The sequence below is a fragment of the Canis lupus genome, chromosome 6 (genome assembly GCF_048164855.1).
Source record: "Canis lupus baileyi chromosome 6, mCanLup2.hap1, whole genome shotgun sequence".
Lineage (NCBI taxonomy): Eukaryota > Metazoa > Chordata > Mammalia > Carnivora > Canidae > Canis > Canis lupus.
Window position 1 is genome coordinate 38,954,964 of NC_132843.1, and position 17,532 is coordinate 38,972,495.

The 17,532-nt window shown below is 60.4% G+C and overlaps 2 protein-coding genes across 3 annotated transcripts; both read right to left on the bottom strand.

Annotated features, from left to right (window-relative positions):
• Nucleotides 1-3,117: 3,117 nt before the first annotated feature.
• Nucleotides 3,118-12,848, bottom strand: PBXIP1 (PBX homeobox interacting protein 1). Of its 2 annotated transcripts, none has more exons than XM_072829760.1 (11): nucleotides 12,712-12,848; nucleotides 10,573-10,658; nucleotides 8,834-8,978; nucleotides 8,515-8,579; nucleotides 8,243-8,408; nucleotides 6,778-7,011; nucleotides 6,653-6,676; nucleotides 6,310-6,386; nucleotides 6,080-6,211; nucleotides 4,371-5,578; nucleotides 3,118-3,923 (listed from the first exon to the last, which is right to left on the bottom strand). In XM_072829760.1, exons 2-11 carry the CDS (start codon nucleotides 10,621-10,623, stop codon nucleotides 3,878-3,880), a joined length of 2,148 nt encoding a protein of 715 aa, XP_072685861.1. In that variant the 5' UTR covers nucleotides 10,624-10,658; nucleotides 12,712-12,848; the 3' UTR covers nucleotides 3,118-3,877. The 2 variants fall into 2 exon arrangements, with proteins under 2 accessions (XP_072685861.1, XP_072685862.1); XM_072829761.1 differs by lacking the exon at nucleotides 12,712-12,848 and adding an exon at nucleotides 12,038-12,072.
• A 577-nt stretch (nucleotides 12,849-13,425) lies between these two features.
• PYGO2 (pygopus family PHD finger 2) lies at nucleotides 13,426-17,400 on the bottom strand. Its single transcript, XM_072829773.1, has 3 exons — nucleotides 17,102-17,400; nucleotides 16,712-16,761; nucleotides 13,426-16,146 (listed from the first exon to the last, which is right to left on the bottom strand). The coding sequence occupies exons 1-3, from the start codon at nucleotides 17,202-17,204 to the stop codon at nucleotides 15,082-15,084; spliced, it is 1,218 nt and encodes a 405-aa protein (XP_072685874.1). The 5' UTR covers nucleotides 17,205-17,400; the 3' UTR covers nucleotides 13,426-15,081.
• Nucleotides 17,401-17,532: the final 132 nt, after the last annotated feature.

Below are 17,532 nucleotides of genomic sequence, written 5' to 3' on the forward strand. Positions count from 1 at the left end.
CTCTGCCTCTCTCTGTGTCTCTGTTTCTCATGAATAAAGAAATAAAATCTTAAAAAAAAAAAAAATAACTTCTCCAAAGGGACCCTGGCTGGGAGGGAATGGGGAGAGGGGTGGCACAGTGGGTGACCTGCTGGGAGGCTGGCTCTCCTCCTCCCCCATATCCTGCAAAATCAAGCCCAGCCACTTCCCCCTCTCACCCTGTCCCCGCGTCATCAGCTCCTCCTTGCCCAGCACTGCTGGGACTGGGACGGAGGTGGGCGGGGGGGGGGGGGGGGGGGGGTGCTCACCCACCTGTCCCAGGGCTGAGAGGCTGAGTCTTTGACAACCCCCCTGCCCCAGGGTCTAGTACCATCCAAGGCTGGCCCACTCTGACACATGCTCCAAGTGAGGCCCATGTGACCTCTCTCCTGGGAGGTATTGGCTGATACCTCCTAACTACCCCAACTTCACATCCAGTCTCTTCCACCCTAGCTGCCAGGTGCAGAGCACCCGTGTGCACTTCCCCTCACACAGGTGTCCCCGCTGAAATGCCTTCGGTGGCAATCTACCCCTTCGGCACAGCATAGCTCCTCCCTAGCTTTGCAAGTGGGCCCGTGGGAGAATCGAGAATGTCACCTTAACCATCTGGCCACAAGGCTGTTTTCCCTGCCTCGGGCCTCCCCTCCGCCAAGTCTGAAGCCCCCTCCCCTGTCACAAATCCTATTACCCTTCAAAGTTCCTCTCAACTGCCAGGCGGACTCCTCCCATTAAGAGAGCACCATTAAGAGAGTACAGGTAAAATTGTGCCTTGTTAGACTAACCCAGTTAGCCTCAGGGCAAGGAGCAGGCTCTGCAAGGAGCGGGGGTCTGCACGCACCCAGCAGAGTTAAATGCACAATGGCGTCCTTCCTCGGCCAGCCCCCTACCGTGAGGTTTGGGAAACACACCCAGAGCTCACAGGGCCTAGCTCCCTGCTTAGAGGTTAGGTAACGACAACTATTCTCTGTGACCATGCTCTACTATTTGAAGAGACTGATTTCATCCTCGCAACAACCTGTGGGGACTCCTGATGGCCACGCTGGGCCCAGAAGTGAGGAGGGGTGCCTTATTTGGGGCCCACAGGTGGGCAGTGCGGGGCACCAGAGACTGGGTCTTCTGGCCTAGAGCTTGCTCAGGCCAAGCCTTGTGAGGAGAGACCTGGGCTGGGCGTCTTCTGGAAGCCAAAGCTTACAGAGACACCTTCAGGGAAGGCCACTCTGTGAAGGGTGGCATTGGCAACAAGGGGGCTGAGAAGTAACAGCCTGTTATTGTCTGAACCTAGAGCCACAGAGCCCAGCCCACACTCTGCAGGGTCCCTCCTTGACCCGTAGTGAGCATGTGCCATGTGAAGGGACCAGGAGCGCCTGTGGTCCAGCACAAGCCCAGATGGGCAGCCATCCGGGCATCAGGGTAGCCATGGGAGGCTCCCAAGGCACCGGACAGCCAGTCCAGCTTGGGGCCCAGCAGAGGGGGCTGGGAGAGGTTCTCAAGAGGAACACACGCCTCTGACCTTAAGGAGCTAATGGGAGAAATTCACCCCCACTGCACTCTCAGCATGTGCCCCATCCCCTAGGATGAGTGGGGAAAGACTGGGCCTAGGAGAGACTGGGGGGCGTCTCGGGGGTGTAAGGGGTGTAAGGGCCTCTGGGGGGGGCATGGGCGAGGGACAGCTAAGCTGAGGGCACTGGGGTCAGGGCAGTGGGGAGCCAGGGAAGGAGGGAGGCTAGGTGAGGAGCAGGGATGCCAGGGAGGGACGGCAGACTGAGGCACAGATGCAAGTGGGGACATGTCAAAGGAAGCAGACTTTTCCCATTGCGAGTAGAGGGATACACTCCTGACTTGAGTGACTCCTCAGAGGGACACCCCTGGAGCTGAGCCCTCAGCTAGGGAGTTCTCAGAGAAAAGGCAGAAAAGCTAAGTACTTAAACTGGAAGGGTCCAGGCCAGACCCTAGGAGGCCAAGCAGAGCTGGGCGGCAGAGTCCAGTGCATCTGCTCCCAGGGCCCCCCACCCCCACCATCAGGACAGACCAGCTGTGGGCTGGGGGAGTGCTGCCCCATAGCCCTGACCAGGGCTCATCTTCACATGCTGGCCCCGACCAAGATAGCGTCCTGTAAGCTGGAGCCAGGGACTCGCTTGTCACCACTGCTGCTGGGGGTGACAGAGACAGGGGCCTCCTGACCTGTGATGGGGGCATGAGCATCACCTAGCCAGGTCAGCCCAGACACAGGGTAATCCATGGCCAGTGTCCCTGCCACCCTGGCTCTCCCCCAGAAGACCCCCAGCCCCCATCACTGACCCTCTACCCAGAGGAAATTCCTCCTCAGGCCTAACTGTGGTCCTTCCTGCTGCAGAAAGCAGCTCCACTGGACGCAGACTCTTTTTTTTTTTTTTCTTTTAAAGATTTTATCTATTTATTCATGAGAGACACAGAAAGAGAGAGAGGCAGAGACACCAGCAGAGAGAGGCAGGCTCCATGCAGGGAGCCCAATGTGGGACTAGATCCCGGGTCTCCAGGACCACGCCCTGGGCCGAAGGCAGGGGCTAAACCACTGAGCCATCCAGGGATCTCCCCATGGACGAAGGCTGTTTAATGCCTCCTCATACCCAACAGACCTTCCCACGGTGGACTGGTGTGCTGCTGGTTGGGTACCCAGCCTCACGGCCTCCAGTCCCATCCCCCCCTGCCCCCCAGCCCTCCCCAGCCCACTCAGATGAGCTCGTGGGCTTAAAGCCCTTTAGCAGCCAGCGGCACCCCCAAGTACCTGCCACCCACCACAGCCCCCTCCTGGAGCCTGCTGGTGCACCCCCCCTTCCTGATGTCACACCACGCGTCATTCCACCCCTACACTGGCGGGGGACGTCCAAGGCAATCCAGGAAGGACTTTCGGAGGAGGGGCCAGCGGGGTCCAGGTCCTGGCAGCGCGCAGGTGGGCGGGGCAGGGGCCCAGTCAGTGCACACCGAGCGGGGAGGCGAGATCTGCAGGAAACGTGGAGCCGGGGCGCCGCCTAGTGGCCTCCGCGGGCCTGTCCAGAAGCCTGGTGGAGATCCTCCCCTCCCTCCTCTGCACCCTCCAGGCAGTGCCAAATACAGAGTAGACACTGTGCTCACTGTGCTTTATTTCAGCTCTTCCCAGCCGTCCAATCCCCCATTTTGAGGATCAGAAATCTAAAGTTCCCAGGGATTAACCTGCCCAACATCACTCGGCCTGCCGCGAGCCTGAGGCTCCCACTCCAAAACCCGTGTTCGTTTTCTACTTCTCCCAGGGGCCCCAAGGTGGCCGCCAGCAAGTGGGGAGTTCCAGCCCCAAGGGCCCAAGGGTGGCTGGGAGAGGGATGTGGAGGACAAAGAGGGTGTGGGGGTACCATGCTTAGATACAGCCCCCCCCCCCCCGGTGAGAGAGTCCAAGCCCCACACCAAAACTCCAACAGCTTCTTACAGGGGTGGGAGCCTACCATTCACACAGGGAGGGGGGCCCTGGGAGAAGCAGGGGTAAAAGGGGGACTTCACCCCTGGGGGGTGGCTGTGTCCAAATCTAAGAAAACCCCTGGGAAAGCACTGGTCCTGGGCATCCAGCCAGCAGGTCTAGGCTCATTCCAGGGGGCATGGGTCAGTGCATGAAACCAGGGGGGCACTGTGGGGCACACACACAGGAGGATGGAAGCTGTGAGGCTGAAGAATCACAATTCCCACCCGCAAGGACAGGATCAGAGCCTGCATGCAGTAACCAGCAAGGCAGATCCAGCTAAGGCCTTTCTCTAGCAAAAGCGGCATCAGTGCATCACTGAGAGATTCTGCTCTCATAGGAGCCAGAGGAGAGGACCATTCAGTGGTTCCCGGGGTGAGGGGACACCAGGCCTCAGCCCCTCCCTGGGCTCTGCAACTGTCTGTCCTTCTTTCCTGACCTGTGGAGAGACACGGGGAGGCGGGGAAGGAAACAGTTTTCAGAGGACAATGCCACACAGTGAGAAGGGGCTCCTGGAGGGCAGGGGAGCCTGTTCCTCCACGGCAGCCACCAGCAATCACATGGAAGGGCCAGACCCACTATCCCAGGATGACATCCCCTGTCAGGGCAATAGGGCAATGGAATGACCTTCCTCACCCCAGGCACTGCAGGTATTCGCAGGGCAGAACAATTCGGGGAAAAATCCCCCCAGCCCAAAAGGGAACTGCCCAGAACTACTACAGGGTGAGCACAGGCAGCTCTCCGACCTCCAGGAAGATAGAGATGGACACTGCTCCAAGGGCAACCAGCTGTTGATTAACACTGGCTCAAACTAAAGACCCTGAGCCAGGGCCCATGGCCCTACAAACCTCCCTCGCACGTTCTCCCCGGGAACACAACTGCCCACCTCTTCTTCAGTGATTTGTCTCCAAAGAAGTGGCTGAAGATGAAGCCCTCAAAATCATCCACCTCATCGTCATCACCAGTCTGTCTCACAGCCACCTCTTCCAGGCTGTCCTCCAAGGCATCCACGAAGTCCCGGAAGCGGAGACGGTCATGGCGGAAGATGCCATCCTCGCCAAAGTAAGCAGGCGAGAGGGGCAAGTCCTTTGTCAGCTGCCCAGCCCAGGGCAGCCGTGCCAGGTAAGTCCTTAGCAAAGAGGCCAGCTCCTGTCGCTGCACAGGGGCCAGCTCCACACCAAAGGCCAGACCCTCCTGCCGGGCACACTCGCGCACACCCGAGCAGCCCTGGGGTGCCCGGTACTTGTGCCGCGACAGCTCTGCCCACAGTGGCGGAAGGTCATGCCCGTCATCAGCCCCTTCCTTCCACTGAGGGTGCTTCTGCCTCCCCACAGAGGAGTGAGGGCCCCCACTTTTCCTAGGGGGCTCCTTGGGGCCCTGCTGCCTGCCGTCCTTCTTGCCGCCCCAGCCCGCCAGCCTCAGCCTGCCCTCCTTCCACCTCCCTGCCAGCTCCCTGTCCTCCTCACCCCGCCAGCTCTTCTTTCTCTCCCAGCCAGACCCCTCCTTCTTCTGCTTCCAGTGATCAGCACTCCAGCCCCCCTGCCCATCCTGCCACTTCTCCTTCCCACTCCACTCCCTGGCACTCTGGAAGCGGGACTCCTGGGGCCTGGCCTCTGAGGTGTTGGCACTGACCCAAGGGTGTTGACTCCATTTCTCCATGCCCTGTAGCTTCTGGACCAGCCTGTGGCCCAGCTCAGTCAGGCTGGCACGAGCGGCGTCCCCCCGGCCCACACCCCTCAAGCTCCGCTCCAGGTCCTGCTGCACCGACCCCAGCAGCCGGCGCTGCTTCTCCAGCTCCTGCCGTAAGGCCTGGGCCTCGGCCTCCAGCCGCTCCTTCTGCTCCAGGAGGCCAGGGCTCGGCTCCCCAGTGAGCCCACTGCCCCGGGAGCCTCTATCCCCATCGAGACACATGCCATCTGGGCCCCGGGTGCAGTCAGCCTCCAGCCCCTGAAGCCGGGCCCGAAGCCGCTGCAGCTCTGACTCAAGGGCACGCTGGGAGGCCTCGCCGTCCTGCAGAGCCCCCCGGAGGCGGGCATTCTCCTCTTCTAGGGCCCTGGGCTGCTGCATCAGGCTCTGCAGCTCTTCCTTCTGGGCCTGGGGTGGAGGGTGCCCAGTCAGGGATGTCCACTCCAGGATAGCAGGCAGGACTTGCACCATTCAGAGAAAGTAGTTCTCATTCTCTTTGCCATCCACAACCTGCACCAGACCTGGGATCCCCAAATTCCCTCACAGACTTTGAATTCTGTGTCCTAAGATTAGCCCAACGTGGCTCTCACTGCCCTCTCGACCTCCCAGGCCCAGAGCAGATATCATTTGCAGATCGCCGCACTGCTTGTCTGTTGGGCCTTGGCCTGTTTGTCCCATGCTCCCATGCCCATGTTCAGGCAAACCAGAACCATCCATCAGAGGTGGCATGCCTCATGCAACAGGCACATGGTTCTGGGCCTGGGCCTTAGGAAGATGACCCAACACCAGAGGACGGGAGAGGGCTGAGCTGCGGGATTAGCAAAGACAACCTCTTTTGGGGGAGGACAGGGGATAGATGCCTGGCTGAAGGAGGGCCAACCTAGCCACCACCCTCCCACGTGTGCCTACCTGCAGTTGGGCCTGTAGCAACCGGATATCCTGGTTCTCCTTGGCCAGCCTGTCCAACAAGAGGGCCATGTTCTGCAGACTGGGGACGCCAGCAGAGGGTGCAGCAGCCTGCAGATGCTGCCTCAGCTCATCCTGGGGCAAAGGAGCCAGTCACCCACTGCGCCACAGCCCAGGCAAGCAGTGAGCCTCCCCACCAGGCCCCACACAGCTCTGGGCACACCCAAACGTACCTGCCTGTCCCCCACAGCAACCCGCACCTCGGTGTCCAGCTGGGAATCCGGGAGGACCTGCAATTCCTCTGCGGGCCCTGTGGGAAAGCCAGGTCCTGAAACTGGCCCCAGCGCACAAAAACCACTCTCCCATCCATTCCCTGACCTCCACACACAGCCAGTCGCCCTCCTGCGCCAGCCCTGGACCCCATGGCTGAGAGGCCACCACGAGCAGCCAAAAAGGCCAGTAACTGAGTAATGGGTGGACAGCCCCAGCATCATCCCCACTGCCGCCCCAGAGAACCGCTCCCAGCAGCCTCCCTCAGGGCTGGACAGGGACCAGCCAGGGCCCCTCCCCACTCACCACTGTCCGACTCTGAGAGCCCACCTGAGGATGGAGACAGAGGAATGTGGTGAGGCTCACCGACAATGGGGCAGGGGTCGGGAGGGGTGGGAGGCCCAGGCCCCTGTAGGGGAGGCACCACTCACTGGAGAAGAGGAGGATCCCCAGGCCCAGCAGAACCAGGGCCCCAAGGAGGCACATGTTGACAGAGATGCTCAGCTCCCCGCCTGCACCCTCGCCTCTGGCCAGGCCATCGAGACCCAGGGGCCTCACAGGCTGGGGAGCACTAGGCTCTAGGCCCCGCCGTCTCCGCAGACCCTCCACATCCACATCGGTGTCATCCTCACTGCTGGAGCAGCCGGCCTCCTCCATGGGCCAAGCTGGGGGAAGGGAGAGGGACGAGGCAGTGAGATGACCAGAAGCAGGACACAAGCAGAGATGCTGCCCACGTCCGCCTGGGCATCTGTGACTGCCCTGCCCAGCCTTCCAACCTGTGAGCTCAAGGAGTAGCTCTACCCTACGAGCACCATCCTTCCTCCACACGTGCCTCACCTCAAGCTCCTCTGGCAGTTCCTGTCCCAACGGGCCATTGCCTCTCAGCCCCTCTGGGCTTGGGGGCTCAGGGGCTGGCCATCTCCACACACCATCACCCACAGCACAGACTTCCCTCCATAGCAGACGAGCTCCCCGTCTTTAGTTCCTGACCTGAACAACAGACTGTACACCAGCCACTCCTACCTGGTATCACCTGGGCACCAAACTCCCAATGCTCTGTCCTCCATTCTCTTCTGGTATTCATCCCCCAACTCAGAGAAAGGCACCCCAGCCACCATGTGGCTACGTACACCCTCCCTGTTCGCCTCACACCCAGACGATTCCACAGCACATGCCTCGGATATGCCCACCTGGGGCCTTCAGCAGCTTTGTATGAGCACTGCAGTGGTCCCCTAAATGGCCTCAGGCCTCAGCCTTTCCCTGTACTTGGTTCCCCTTCAACAGAAATGGTTTCCTATACTTTGCTGCCACAAGCCTGGGGCACAACCTCCTTAGCACAGGACAGGTGGCCCCCATCCCTTTGCTGATGTGATAGTCTTGACCTGGAATGTCCTCATCCTCTGACCCTACTGACCAAGAACCCACTATCTCTCAGTATCACCTCCAACGTGACCCTTCCCTCAACCTGTCCCCTGATGGAACTGCCCCCTCCAAGGGGGCACCTGCTCTACCCACTCTCTTGGTCTGACCGGCATTTTGGCTCAGACAGGACTGCCTCCCATAGAGGCCATGCACTGCCTGCCCTTCCTCATCTCCGGAGCCCAGAGCTGACCCCTGAATCTAGAGGCAAGAAAAGAAGAAGCCCCAAGGCAGAGGAGAAAGATCCCAGCAGCCCCAGGCCCTGCCACCTACCCACTACTTGACCTTGGTCACGTCACTTAACCTCTCTGAGCCTCAGTGTCTTGAGGGGTAGTGGTGAGGATTCATACACAGTGTAAGGGGACCACCAAGCTGCTAAGTCCTAGGGCCTGGACCAGAGCCATGCTGGGCACCAAGCGCTCGGACCCCCACTCCTTCCAGGAGGAGAATGAAGAGGGGCACAGGGGTGGTTCTCACATGCATCAGGAGATGAAGGCTGGCTCTGTGGGGGGCTCTGACCCTCCAGGTCCTCTGTGTCTGGTCCCAGGCCTGCCACCACAGGGGCCTCCTCTGCGTCACCCTGCACCAGCGTGTCTCCCAGGCCAGAGGGCTCCCTGGTGCAGCCATCGTCTTCCAGGACAGCCTGAGCAGACACAGCCATGACCAGGCCCAGGCCCTCCCTGCTGCCCCCCCCCGGCCCCACCCACTCCCCAGTACCTCCCCACTCCCTGCCACCCCGCCCCACCCACCTCGGCCTCAGTCTTCTCTGGCAGAATGGGACCAGACTGGGAGCCTTCGCTCTGCAAGAGGGTCTCTGTGGCGGAAGAAAAGATCCAGGAAAAACACCACTGCCCCCCAAATGAACTTCCCACACAGCCGTCTGACTCTGGCAGGCCCTACCAGGTTGTAAGGGGCAGGAAAAAGCCAGGGCAGGTGGAGGCAAGAAGACTTTAGACCCGGACTAGCCCCAGAGATAAGAGGCAGCAAAACCCTGGTCCCCCAGGACACTGGGGCACCCCGCAGCACAGAGGAAGGTGGCCACCCCCCACCTCCAGGAGGGCCCGCTACCTCCTCCATCCTCAGCCCCAGCTAACTCCTCCGCAGCTGCCCTGGAGGGGCTCCCAAGGGCCTGGGACGCTCTGTCCGATTCTGGGTCCATCATGGACTCCAGGCCCGTCGTGGACTCTGGGCCCAGGGTCTCCACGGGCAGGCTCTGGAGGAAGGGGTGCAAGCAGAAGGCTGCTCCAGGGGAAGCACAACAGGATGGAGCCAAGATCACAGGGAGGCGGTCTGCTCAGAACCCCCACCCCCAGTTCACAAAAATCTCCTACACCCAGGAGTGAGCCCATGCAAGCTGGGTGGGGGGTGTTGGCTGACTCAGTGTCTGGCTGTTCTTAGTCTCACTACTGCTGTAAGGAACCTTCCAGAGGCTGCTTCTATTCAGTGAAAACATGCCACTGGACCAAAGATCACATACCAACCTGGTGCCCCCACCCTCGCCCCCACCAAAGAAGCTGGTTGAAGCCTGGGTGTCCCATTTCCCCATCAATGAAACCTGCTGATGAGTGGGAAGGTGGAGGTCAAAGACCCCCAGGGCCTCAAGGCCACTGTTGTGGCCCGTGGGCTTCCGTGTAGCTGTCTATACTGTGGACAGCTCACTTCACTTGCATCTTCCAGGCTTCTCCAGCCTTTCCACTGTCCCCCACACCCCCTCTCCCTGCAGACAGCTCACCCTGGCCCCTCCCCCACCAACACTGGGCTCTTCATCCTTGGACACTCCTGCTCAGCAGGCCCACCACCCGCTCCCCTGCCCAGGGTTCCCACCACCCCTCTAAGAATCGTTCTCTGCCTGAGTACATTCCTTTGCAATTTTCAAACCACCGTTTTCTCCTGGCCACCCCTATAAGCCAGGAATCATGACCCCTCTCACAGGGGAGGAGGAAGGTCCAACGCCCAGAGGTCAGCAAAGGCAGCCAAAAACAGTCCAGGGTTCTGGAGCACGCTGTCCGTCCTCCATTGCCCATGTACCCTAGTCCCTGTGTCCTGCCCCAGCACCCTCCCCGAGGCCAGCATCCCCACTCGCACTCCTCCCCACTCTTCCCCCCCTCCTCCCCTCCTGCAGTTCTCACACACCAGGTCACCAGGGCTTGGGTGCCTTCCAAACATTCTCCAGACCCCTTCTCCCTTCTCCCTGGCTGTAGGGACACAGGAGTCCACTGGCTTCCTGCCCTGCCCACCACCAATTGCACTGCAGGACCTTCCAAATACTCCCCTCTTCAGGCCACACAGAGGGTAGCTCACCCTCCGCCCAAGGCAATCACTGTACTGAGTCCCTGTGACCCAAAGCCCTCCTGTGATTCTCCCTCAGGAAGAGGTCTGCGTGCCTGGGTCTTCAGGGGTCCCCAGGTTCTGCCCCCAGCTTCACTCCAACACATTCTTTTTTTTTTTTTTTTAGAGGCCCCATTGGGATACTCCAACACTTTCTAACCTACATCACCACCTCATCCCATGGGCTGCCTCAGTTTCCCCCAAAATGGCTTTCCTATCATTGCCTTGGGTCTTCTGATCATGCTGGTCCCTACTTCTCAAAGCAGACCCCAAGGGTACCCTTCTTTCAGGGCATGGTCCAAGTCCTACCACCTGACTCCTGGGGCCTAATCTCCCTCCTCCAGCCCCTGGGGCTCCCCTGCAGCCAGCATGAGGTGATTCAGGTGACCATCAGAACCAAGGAAGGGGACACACCCTGAAGGCAGCCCAGGCCTGCAGGAACCTCTCTTCCACGGGGCTCCCAGGCCTGCTCTTCCTACCTCGGAGCTGGCAAACACCCAGCTATTGTCAGAACCTGGGTAGGAAGCCATAGTTGCAGAGGTCCCAGAAGCTGCGTCACTGCCACCTGCAGAGAAACATGCTCTTCAAGACCCAGTTTCCTTCAGCAAAGGCAGGATGCAGAGAGCAGCCTTGTTTGGGTCCCCAAGGCTGGGCTGCAGCTTCCAGAACCAACCCCTCGAACCCTAACACCCCACCTCTTCTCAGCAAATCAAAACCCGCCAACAGTCACAGAGAAGTTTACCTCTCTGGGGACCAGCGGAGCCTGGGGACTCTGGACTGACCTTGAAAGGTCAAAGCTCAGGGCTGGGCAGGTTCTGGGGGCCATGCAGGCCAGCCCCCTCAGGTTAGAGTCAGAGAACACAAAGGCCATATAGGCTGGCTAACTTGACTGTGCCAAGCATGAACAGCTGATGAGAAGAGCGAGAATCACCCAGACTCTCCCAAAGTCACCACCTCCTATGCCAGGGCTCAGAAGATAGGACCCGGTGGCCTGCTTCAGACTAGAGTGTCCACACACTGTCAGCCCTGGTTCAGGATTCTCAACACTGGCTGCACACTGGAATCACCTAAGATTCTGATTTGACTGGTTTCAGGGTCAGACTCAGGCCTGGGTCTTTTTTAAAACCTCCCAAGCAGTCCTCATGTGCAGCCAGGCCTGAGAACAGCTGGCAGAGCTTAGATCCATTCGCTGTACCCTCAGTAAATCTCCTTGTCATGCAGACTCTCCGGTCTAAAATCTGTTTCCTTTCTTTATGATCTGCAGAGTTTCATCTCAGGGAACTTGAAGCCCAGTGGGAAAGGCTTTAATGGCAGCTATCAGTTATAAACTTTAAAGTTTGCAAAACCACAGACAACAGAGCTGTGGTCCTGCCCCTTGCTAATCCACTCTGACCTGGCAGGATCTCTGACTTGGCAGGACAGCAGTGGGAAGTCACTCTAGCTTCCAGAGCCTGGCACAAAGCAGGGTAGGAAGAGGGAGACCTGTCCTGTCAGTCAAGGCCAGGACTGTCCCCTCAGCTGGGACCTGGCACAAGGCAGGAGGAACAGATGAGCTGACCCCCTCAGCCTTGGACTGTGGTCCTTCAGATGATAAGGGACTGTTTCCTATGGTGCCAAAAGGGTAGCAAGTGGAAAGGACTCTGTGAGCAAACCCCAGGAAGGGAAGTGAGGCTTGGGAAGAGGCAGTTCTTGGGGACCCCCTCCGCGGCCTCGGTTCTGTTTGACCTGGTGCAAGTCCTGCACAGGGCCCTAATAACCTTGGCCTTTCCAGATCCACAGCTGGGACAGAGCCCTCACGGTGTCTTCCCCAATGCACCTGCCTCCCGGACACCAGCAGCCATTCCACAAGGAGATGGGAGAATGACTGCAGGGCCTCCCCATAGCACACCCAACAGGACCTCCCCAGAGCCCTCTGGCCACCCTCTCCCCATCCCCAGTGGTTGCCTGGCTGTTAACAGGTGGTGGCAGGAAGGAAGTGGCAGCAGCTCAGGCTGAAGTCCCTGTTTATCTCTGGCCTTGTACAGCCTACTCTGGTCCTCCAGAACCAGGCACCATGGCAACCAGGGTGATGTCAGACCCACCGTCTCCATGGAAACTAGCCACGGTATCTGGGTCAGCAGGACCCACACTTCTGAGACCCAAACAGGAGGCCGTCTGTAACCCCAGCCCTCAGGGTCCCCGACCCTCCCGATGGGTTGGTCCCATTTCTCAAAAGACAGCCCCGGCCCCCCAGCCAGCGTCTCTTCGCCTTATTAGGAAGTTCCTCCTCAGCCCAACCTCTGCCCTCTCGCCGGTTCTCACCTCTCCCCGCCGGCCTCGCCGCCTTCACCCCTCCCCACGCACATCTAGGCAGGAGCCAACAGAAACACGCTTTCGGGCCTGCCGGGCCCTTCTGCTGCTCCCACTAGGCAGCCGTAGGGGGCACCGTGCCCTCCGACCAGCCACCCTCCGCCCCGTAGGGGGGCCCCCAAACCTCTGCAGCAGCGCCCGCCCAGGGCCAGAGCGCCGGCTCCCGTCCCGGGACGCGCCCCGGGTCCCCGGCGGAATGCACGCCCGGCAGCCCACCCCCCGGCCCACCGGGGTCCCGGAGCCCCCCTCGCCGCCCCGCAGGGCCTCACCTGGTCGCGCCCCGGGTCTTCGCCAGACCTGTTGCTGCCTCCCGGGGTTTCCAGCCCCCAGAGGGAGGGAGCGGGGAGGGAGGGGCTCACGTGACCGGGACTGGCCAATGGAAAGCCGACTTCCTGAGGGGGGGGCGGAAACTTTTGGCCAATAAGAGACGAGTCGAGAGCCGGGGGCGCCAGGGCCTCGCAGGGTGGGACCCGAGCTCGCCTACCTGCCGGCCCCTGTGCTGCGCCGGCAGACACTGCCCCTACTTTCCTGGGGGGAAGACCCGACACGGAAGGCACGGGGTCACCTCCCGAGACAGCAGGACCAAGGGGCAAGGTCGGCCCTCGGACAGACAGACGGGACTGACGCAGCTGCGCGGGGGAGGGGACTGGGCGAGCGCTGAGCTGCTAAAATAGCTCTCGGGCGGTGCTCCCCGGCCCCTACCTCCGAACCCCTACACCTGACCGCCAGCCGAACAACGGGGGGAGGGGGGCGCCAATCCCAGCAGCAAGCACCAGCTGCATTGTCCCTAAGGCCCTGGCCGCCGGCCCGGCCCGGGAATGTGCCAGAAAGGAAAGGCTTTCTCAGGGACGCGGGAGGAGGGGTGCCCCCCGGCTTTCCCGGGACCGCTCGGGGCTTCCAGAACCCCCGGGCACGTACGGAGCCTCACCACTCGCGCATCCTTCCCACAGGTGACCTTCGTGCGCACAAACAGCCGGGAGTCCTTGTCTGGGTTTTCAAGTCATTTTATTAATCCAACCGTACAAAAGACCCCCACCCCCACATCTCTGCCACCCCCACTTTCTTCCAAATAGTGGAGTGAGAGGAAGAGAAGGATTGACGCACTCCCTCTCCCAGGAGCCACTTACAAAAAGGCGGAGATGGCGGTGGGGAGGAAGACATCACAAAAATAGCAACAGATAGAAGAGGGGCAACAGAACCAGGACACAACACAAAACTGGGTGGGGAGAGAAGCCCAGATCCCCCTCACTTCTTTCCCACAGCCTCAAAACTTGCTGGCTTGCTGGCTCCAGCTGGGCAGGCAGAAGAGTCTGCGGTATGCCTGTGTAAGTCTTCTCTTCACATGCTAGGGTCCAAGAGAAGGGGGCAGGGGACCGACCACTAGCAACTCTCTGGGCCACGTGGCTGCCTGCCTTCCACCCCACTGAGGAATGTGTGCATGAGAAGCAAGAGAGCCAGCTGCAGTTCAAGTTTCCTACCAGCCCCTGGCCCATCTCTGGCATGCAGAGCCTATAAAATAAAATACTAACACACGAAGCCCAGTTCAGGCCTCGGGCTGAGGGGAATAAGAGCTCCTAGATCACCTGGCCCAAGAAGATATACAGAAAGGTAAGGAAAGAGAAGCAAAATACATCCAGACTCTGGACTGCATTTCAGAACCACAGCAATGACCGTCCCGCTGCCTCCCTCACCCATAGGCTGGAGCAGGGATCCTTCTATCAGATGAGGTATAAGAGCTCTGTGCCTTTCCAGGCTTTCCTTCAATCGAGCCAGGGATGCAGAATACAGGTGCCAAAAGCTCTAGACCAGAGTGGACACTACTGTGCAACAACCAGGGGAGGCAGAAAGGTTGGTAAGCCAGAGTCCATGTTCCAGGACAGTCTGAACTTCAAATATTCTGGTTTGTCAGGCCAAGTGTCCCAATTTTTGGCAAAAAAATGTGGTCATTAGGAGAAAAGCCTGAGGGGCTGAGAAAGGGCCAATGGCTTTGGTATGAGGGACACGCGTCCAGACAGCATCTCTTATGCACACTCTTGAAGCCCCAAATCACCAAGAAACTGCCCCAGCCAAGAGCTCTCCTGCTTCTTCAAGCTATTTGGTTCTCAAGGGGGGAGGAATTGGGTAGGTCTTGGGAGGAAGCCACAGGAGGGTGAGAAATAGGGAAACTCCCCATTTATTCCCTAAAGCTGTCTCCTACTAAAGCCCATGATGAGGCTACTTCAGGGATGGGACCCCCACTCCTCTGGCCAGAAACCTTTAACACTTCACTCCAAAAACTAAGGCTGCAGCTGCGGGGCTAGATGGGAGTGTTAGGCACAGGTGCTAGGGCGTCCATCATCTGCACAGAGACCCCTGCCCTCCACATCTCCCCCCAGCCTCTCTTCTCTGGCAGCCTCATCCCTCAGCCTTTGAAGATTGGAGCCACTACAATGCTGGGCAGGGTTGATTTCCTGGATCTCTGTTGATCTCAACATGTATGTGTAAGTTTCCAGAAAAGTGAGCAATCCAGGCTCTTCTGCCTGCCCACCTCGGTTCCTTCTCTGCCCCCAGGAGCCACCATGTTTCTGCCCAACAGGGACGGGAAGCCAGTGGAAACAAGGGCCAAGAGCCAGACTTGGAAACCATCGCCCTGGCCAGCATCACCCATCGTTAGCAGCCACCAGCTGCCCCACACCCTCCCGGATGTACACAGACTGGATTTCCTTGGTCTTGAGGCAGAGATCGCAAGCCCAGACAGCAGAGGCCTCGGTGGTCAGCAGCCCGTATGCGCTCTCAGTCATGCCTGTGCATTCTCGGTGGAACCACTTCTGGCAGGAGGCCTCACACAGGATGGCATCCTGGTCATCATTCACCTCACTGCGACAGGCGCCACATGGGTACACCAGGCCTGGGGGAGGCTGAGGGCCTGAGCCCCCACCCACCTTGCTGGGGGGTGCCAGGCTGTTGGTATCCGGAGTCCCTCCACCCCGCCCACTGCTGTTTGGGGGGAAACTGGGCTGATTCCCATTAACAGCAGCAGCTGGGGAGCCTGAGTGAGGCTCCTGGGGAAAAGCAGTGGGAGCAGGCGGATTCAAGGGCTTTCCCCCATCCTCACCACCAGGACCAGGAAAGCCAGGGTCCGGACCAGGGAAGGGACTTGTGTTGGGGGGCAGGCTGGGGAGCCCCTGACCAGGTCTCTGGAGAGAAGGGCCAAAAGGTGCTCCTGGCTGGGCAAAGCGCTGGGGGAGAGAATGGGGGCCCAGCTCCCCTCTGGAAGGTTGTCCCATGGTGGGTGAGATCATGGGGCCAAATCCCCCCACTGGGCCTGGCATCATCTGTCCACCGGGAGGGCTGAAGTTCTGACCCAGAGGCTGGTTGAAGGGTTGGCTAGGAAAGTTCATGTTGCCTGGGGGTGGGTACCCAGGGCCCTGGGGCGGCATGTTGAAAGCAGGGCCCATAGGGTTGGGAGGGAAAGGGGGTGGCTGTCGACGAAGAGGCTGGGGACCCCCTCCACCCCCAGTGCCGTAGCCTGGGGGTACCTGGCCTGCCATGCCCCCCTGTACACGGAAGCCTCCAAAGGGGACGGGACTACCAAGGAATGGAGGGGCTGCGCCCCCAACTTTAGGGGCTCCGAAGTCATCCTCAAAAGGGTTGGATGCAACCAGGTGATCCACCATGGGAGTCGGGGGTGGTGCAAACTCCGTCAGGTGTGAGTATGCAGGGCCCTAGTGGAGAACAGATGAGGGAAGGAGGGTCACAAAAGGAAACACACAGCTATAAACCAGAAAAGCAGAGGAGACACGTGTTCCGGACGCTGGTAGCAGCCAGCTCAGATCTAAATCAAGACAGACCTTGGACTGTCACAGAGAAACAGAGGGTGGACAAAGCAGGCAGAACTCTGCTGGAACCCCAGCTAACAGCCAATACCCTCAAGACCCCTAAGCAGGTACTGCACTAAGGCCTCAGATTCCTCGCCTGTAAAAACGGACAATGCCCATCTCCCAAACCTGTTAAATCACGGTTCACACCAAGTGCTGGAGAAGTCTCTAGACAAAACTCGGGAAGTGCTAGGTGTCGTCACCAAGAGGAACTAGGACAAGAAAAACTCTACCCTTGATGGATGGGGTCTGTGGTCCCACGGCCTCACCACGCGCCCCCCCCCCCCTTCGTTAGAAAGTGGAGGGAAGGGGCCAGAAGCAGAGTAGCCTTCTCTGGTCCGTGCGCCGGAGACAAGACACAAATGTCCCGGAGCGGGAGCCAGCAGTGCCCCCAGCACCAGGCACCACTCACCTGAGTGTTGGACTTCCTCCGCTTCTTTTCTGGGCTCTTCATCTGCAAACCTGGAAGCGCAGCACAAGGGGTACACACACGTTTCCCTATGGACGCGCCCGGAGGAGCCCCGCTAACTTGGACACGCGCTGGCTCATCTACTTAACGAGTACGAACAAAGGTTCCCTACAGCCGCACCGCACGACCGCACGTCGGCCGCCTCTTCCTACCCCTCCGCTCCCCCAGGGGCTCCTGCAGTCCGAGTGTCTCCCAGACCCGGGGTCCTCCATCGGTGACCCACGACCCCTACTCCTCCAGCCCTAGCGTCCCTTCGAGCCCCTGCCCCCCATCCTCCCCGCCCACCCCCGGCCCCTCGCCAGCCCGGCCGGCCCAGGCCCTCGGCGCTCTCACCGGCCTTGCCCTGCTTCCTCCCGGTGCCCGGCGGCGCAGGGGGCGGTGCGGGGCCGCCACCTCCCTCCAGCTTGTCCGGTGGGGGCGGCGCCGAGGCGGCCATGGGGCGGAGGGGCCGGAGTCAGCGGCGGCGGAGGACGGACGCGCCCTCGGGCGGCACCATCGCGGGGAGGGGAGTCGGGGCGCCCGCGAGGAGCGGCCAGGCCGGGCGGCGAGGCTAGGGACCAGCGGAGCGTCAGCCGCCCGCCCGCGGCCGCAGCAGCAACAGCAGCAACGGCAGCACCAGCAGCGGCAGCACCAGCAGCAGCCGGAACCGGAAGTCGGCGCCGCCGCTACCACCGCGGGCAAGGGGGCGGGGCCTGGGCCGGACCACCCGGCGGGGCGGGGACACGTCCATGCGGTAAGGGCCCCCCCACCAACTCCCCGGAGGG

Excerpts from the sequence above, each read along its gene's own strand:
- PBXIP1 (XM_072829760.1), bottom strand. The coding sequence starts at position 10,623 with ATGGCTTCCTACCCAGGTTCTGACAATAGCTGGGTGTTTGCCAGCTCC. Across the intron at positions 5,579-6,079 it reads TGCTACAGGCCCAACTGCAG|GCCCAGAAGGAAGAGCTGCA; the intron begins GTAGGCACACGT and ends CCTCCACCCCAG. Across the intron at positions 3,924-4,370 it reads GACAAATCACTGAAGAAGAG|GTCAGGAAAGAAGGACAGAC; the intron begins GTGGGCAGTTGT and ends GTCTCTCCACAG.
- PYGO2 (XM_072829773.1), bottom strand. The coding sequence starts at position 17,204 with ATGGCCGCCTCGGCGCCGCCCCCACCGGACAAGCTGGAGGGAGGTGGC. Across the intron at positions 16,762-17,101 it reads GAGGAAGCAGGGCAAGGCCG|GTTTGCAGATGAAGAGCCCA; the intron begins GTGAGAGCGCCG and ends CTGCGCTTCCAG. Across the intron at positions 16,147-16,711 it reads GGAGGAAGTCCAACACTCAG|GGCCCTGCATACTCACACCT; the intron begins GTGAGTGGTGCC and ends GTTCTCCACTAG.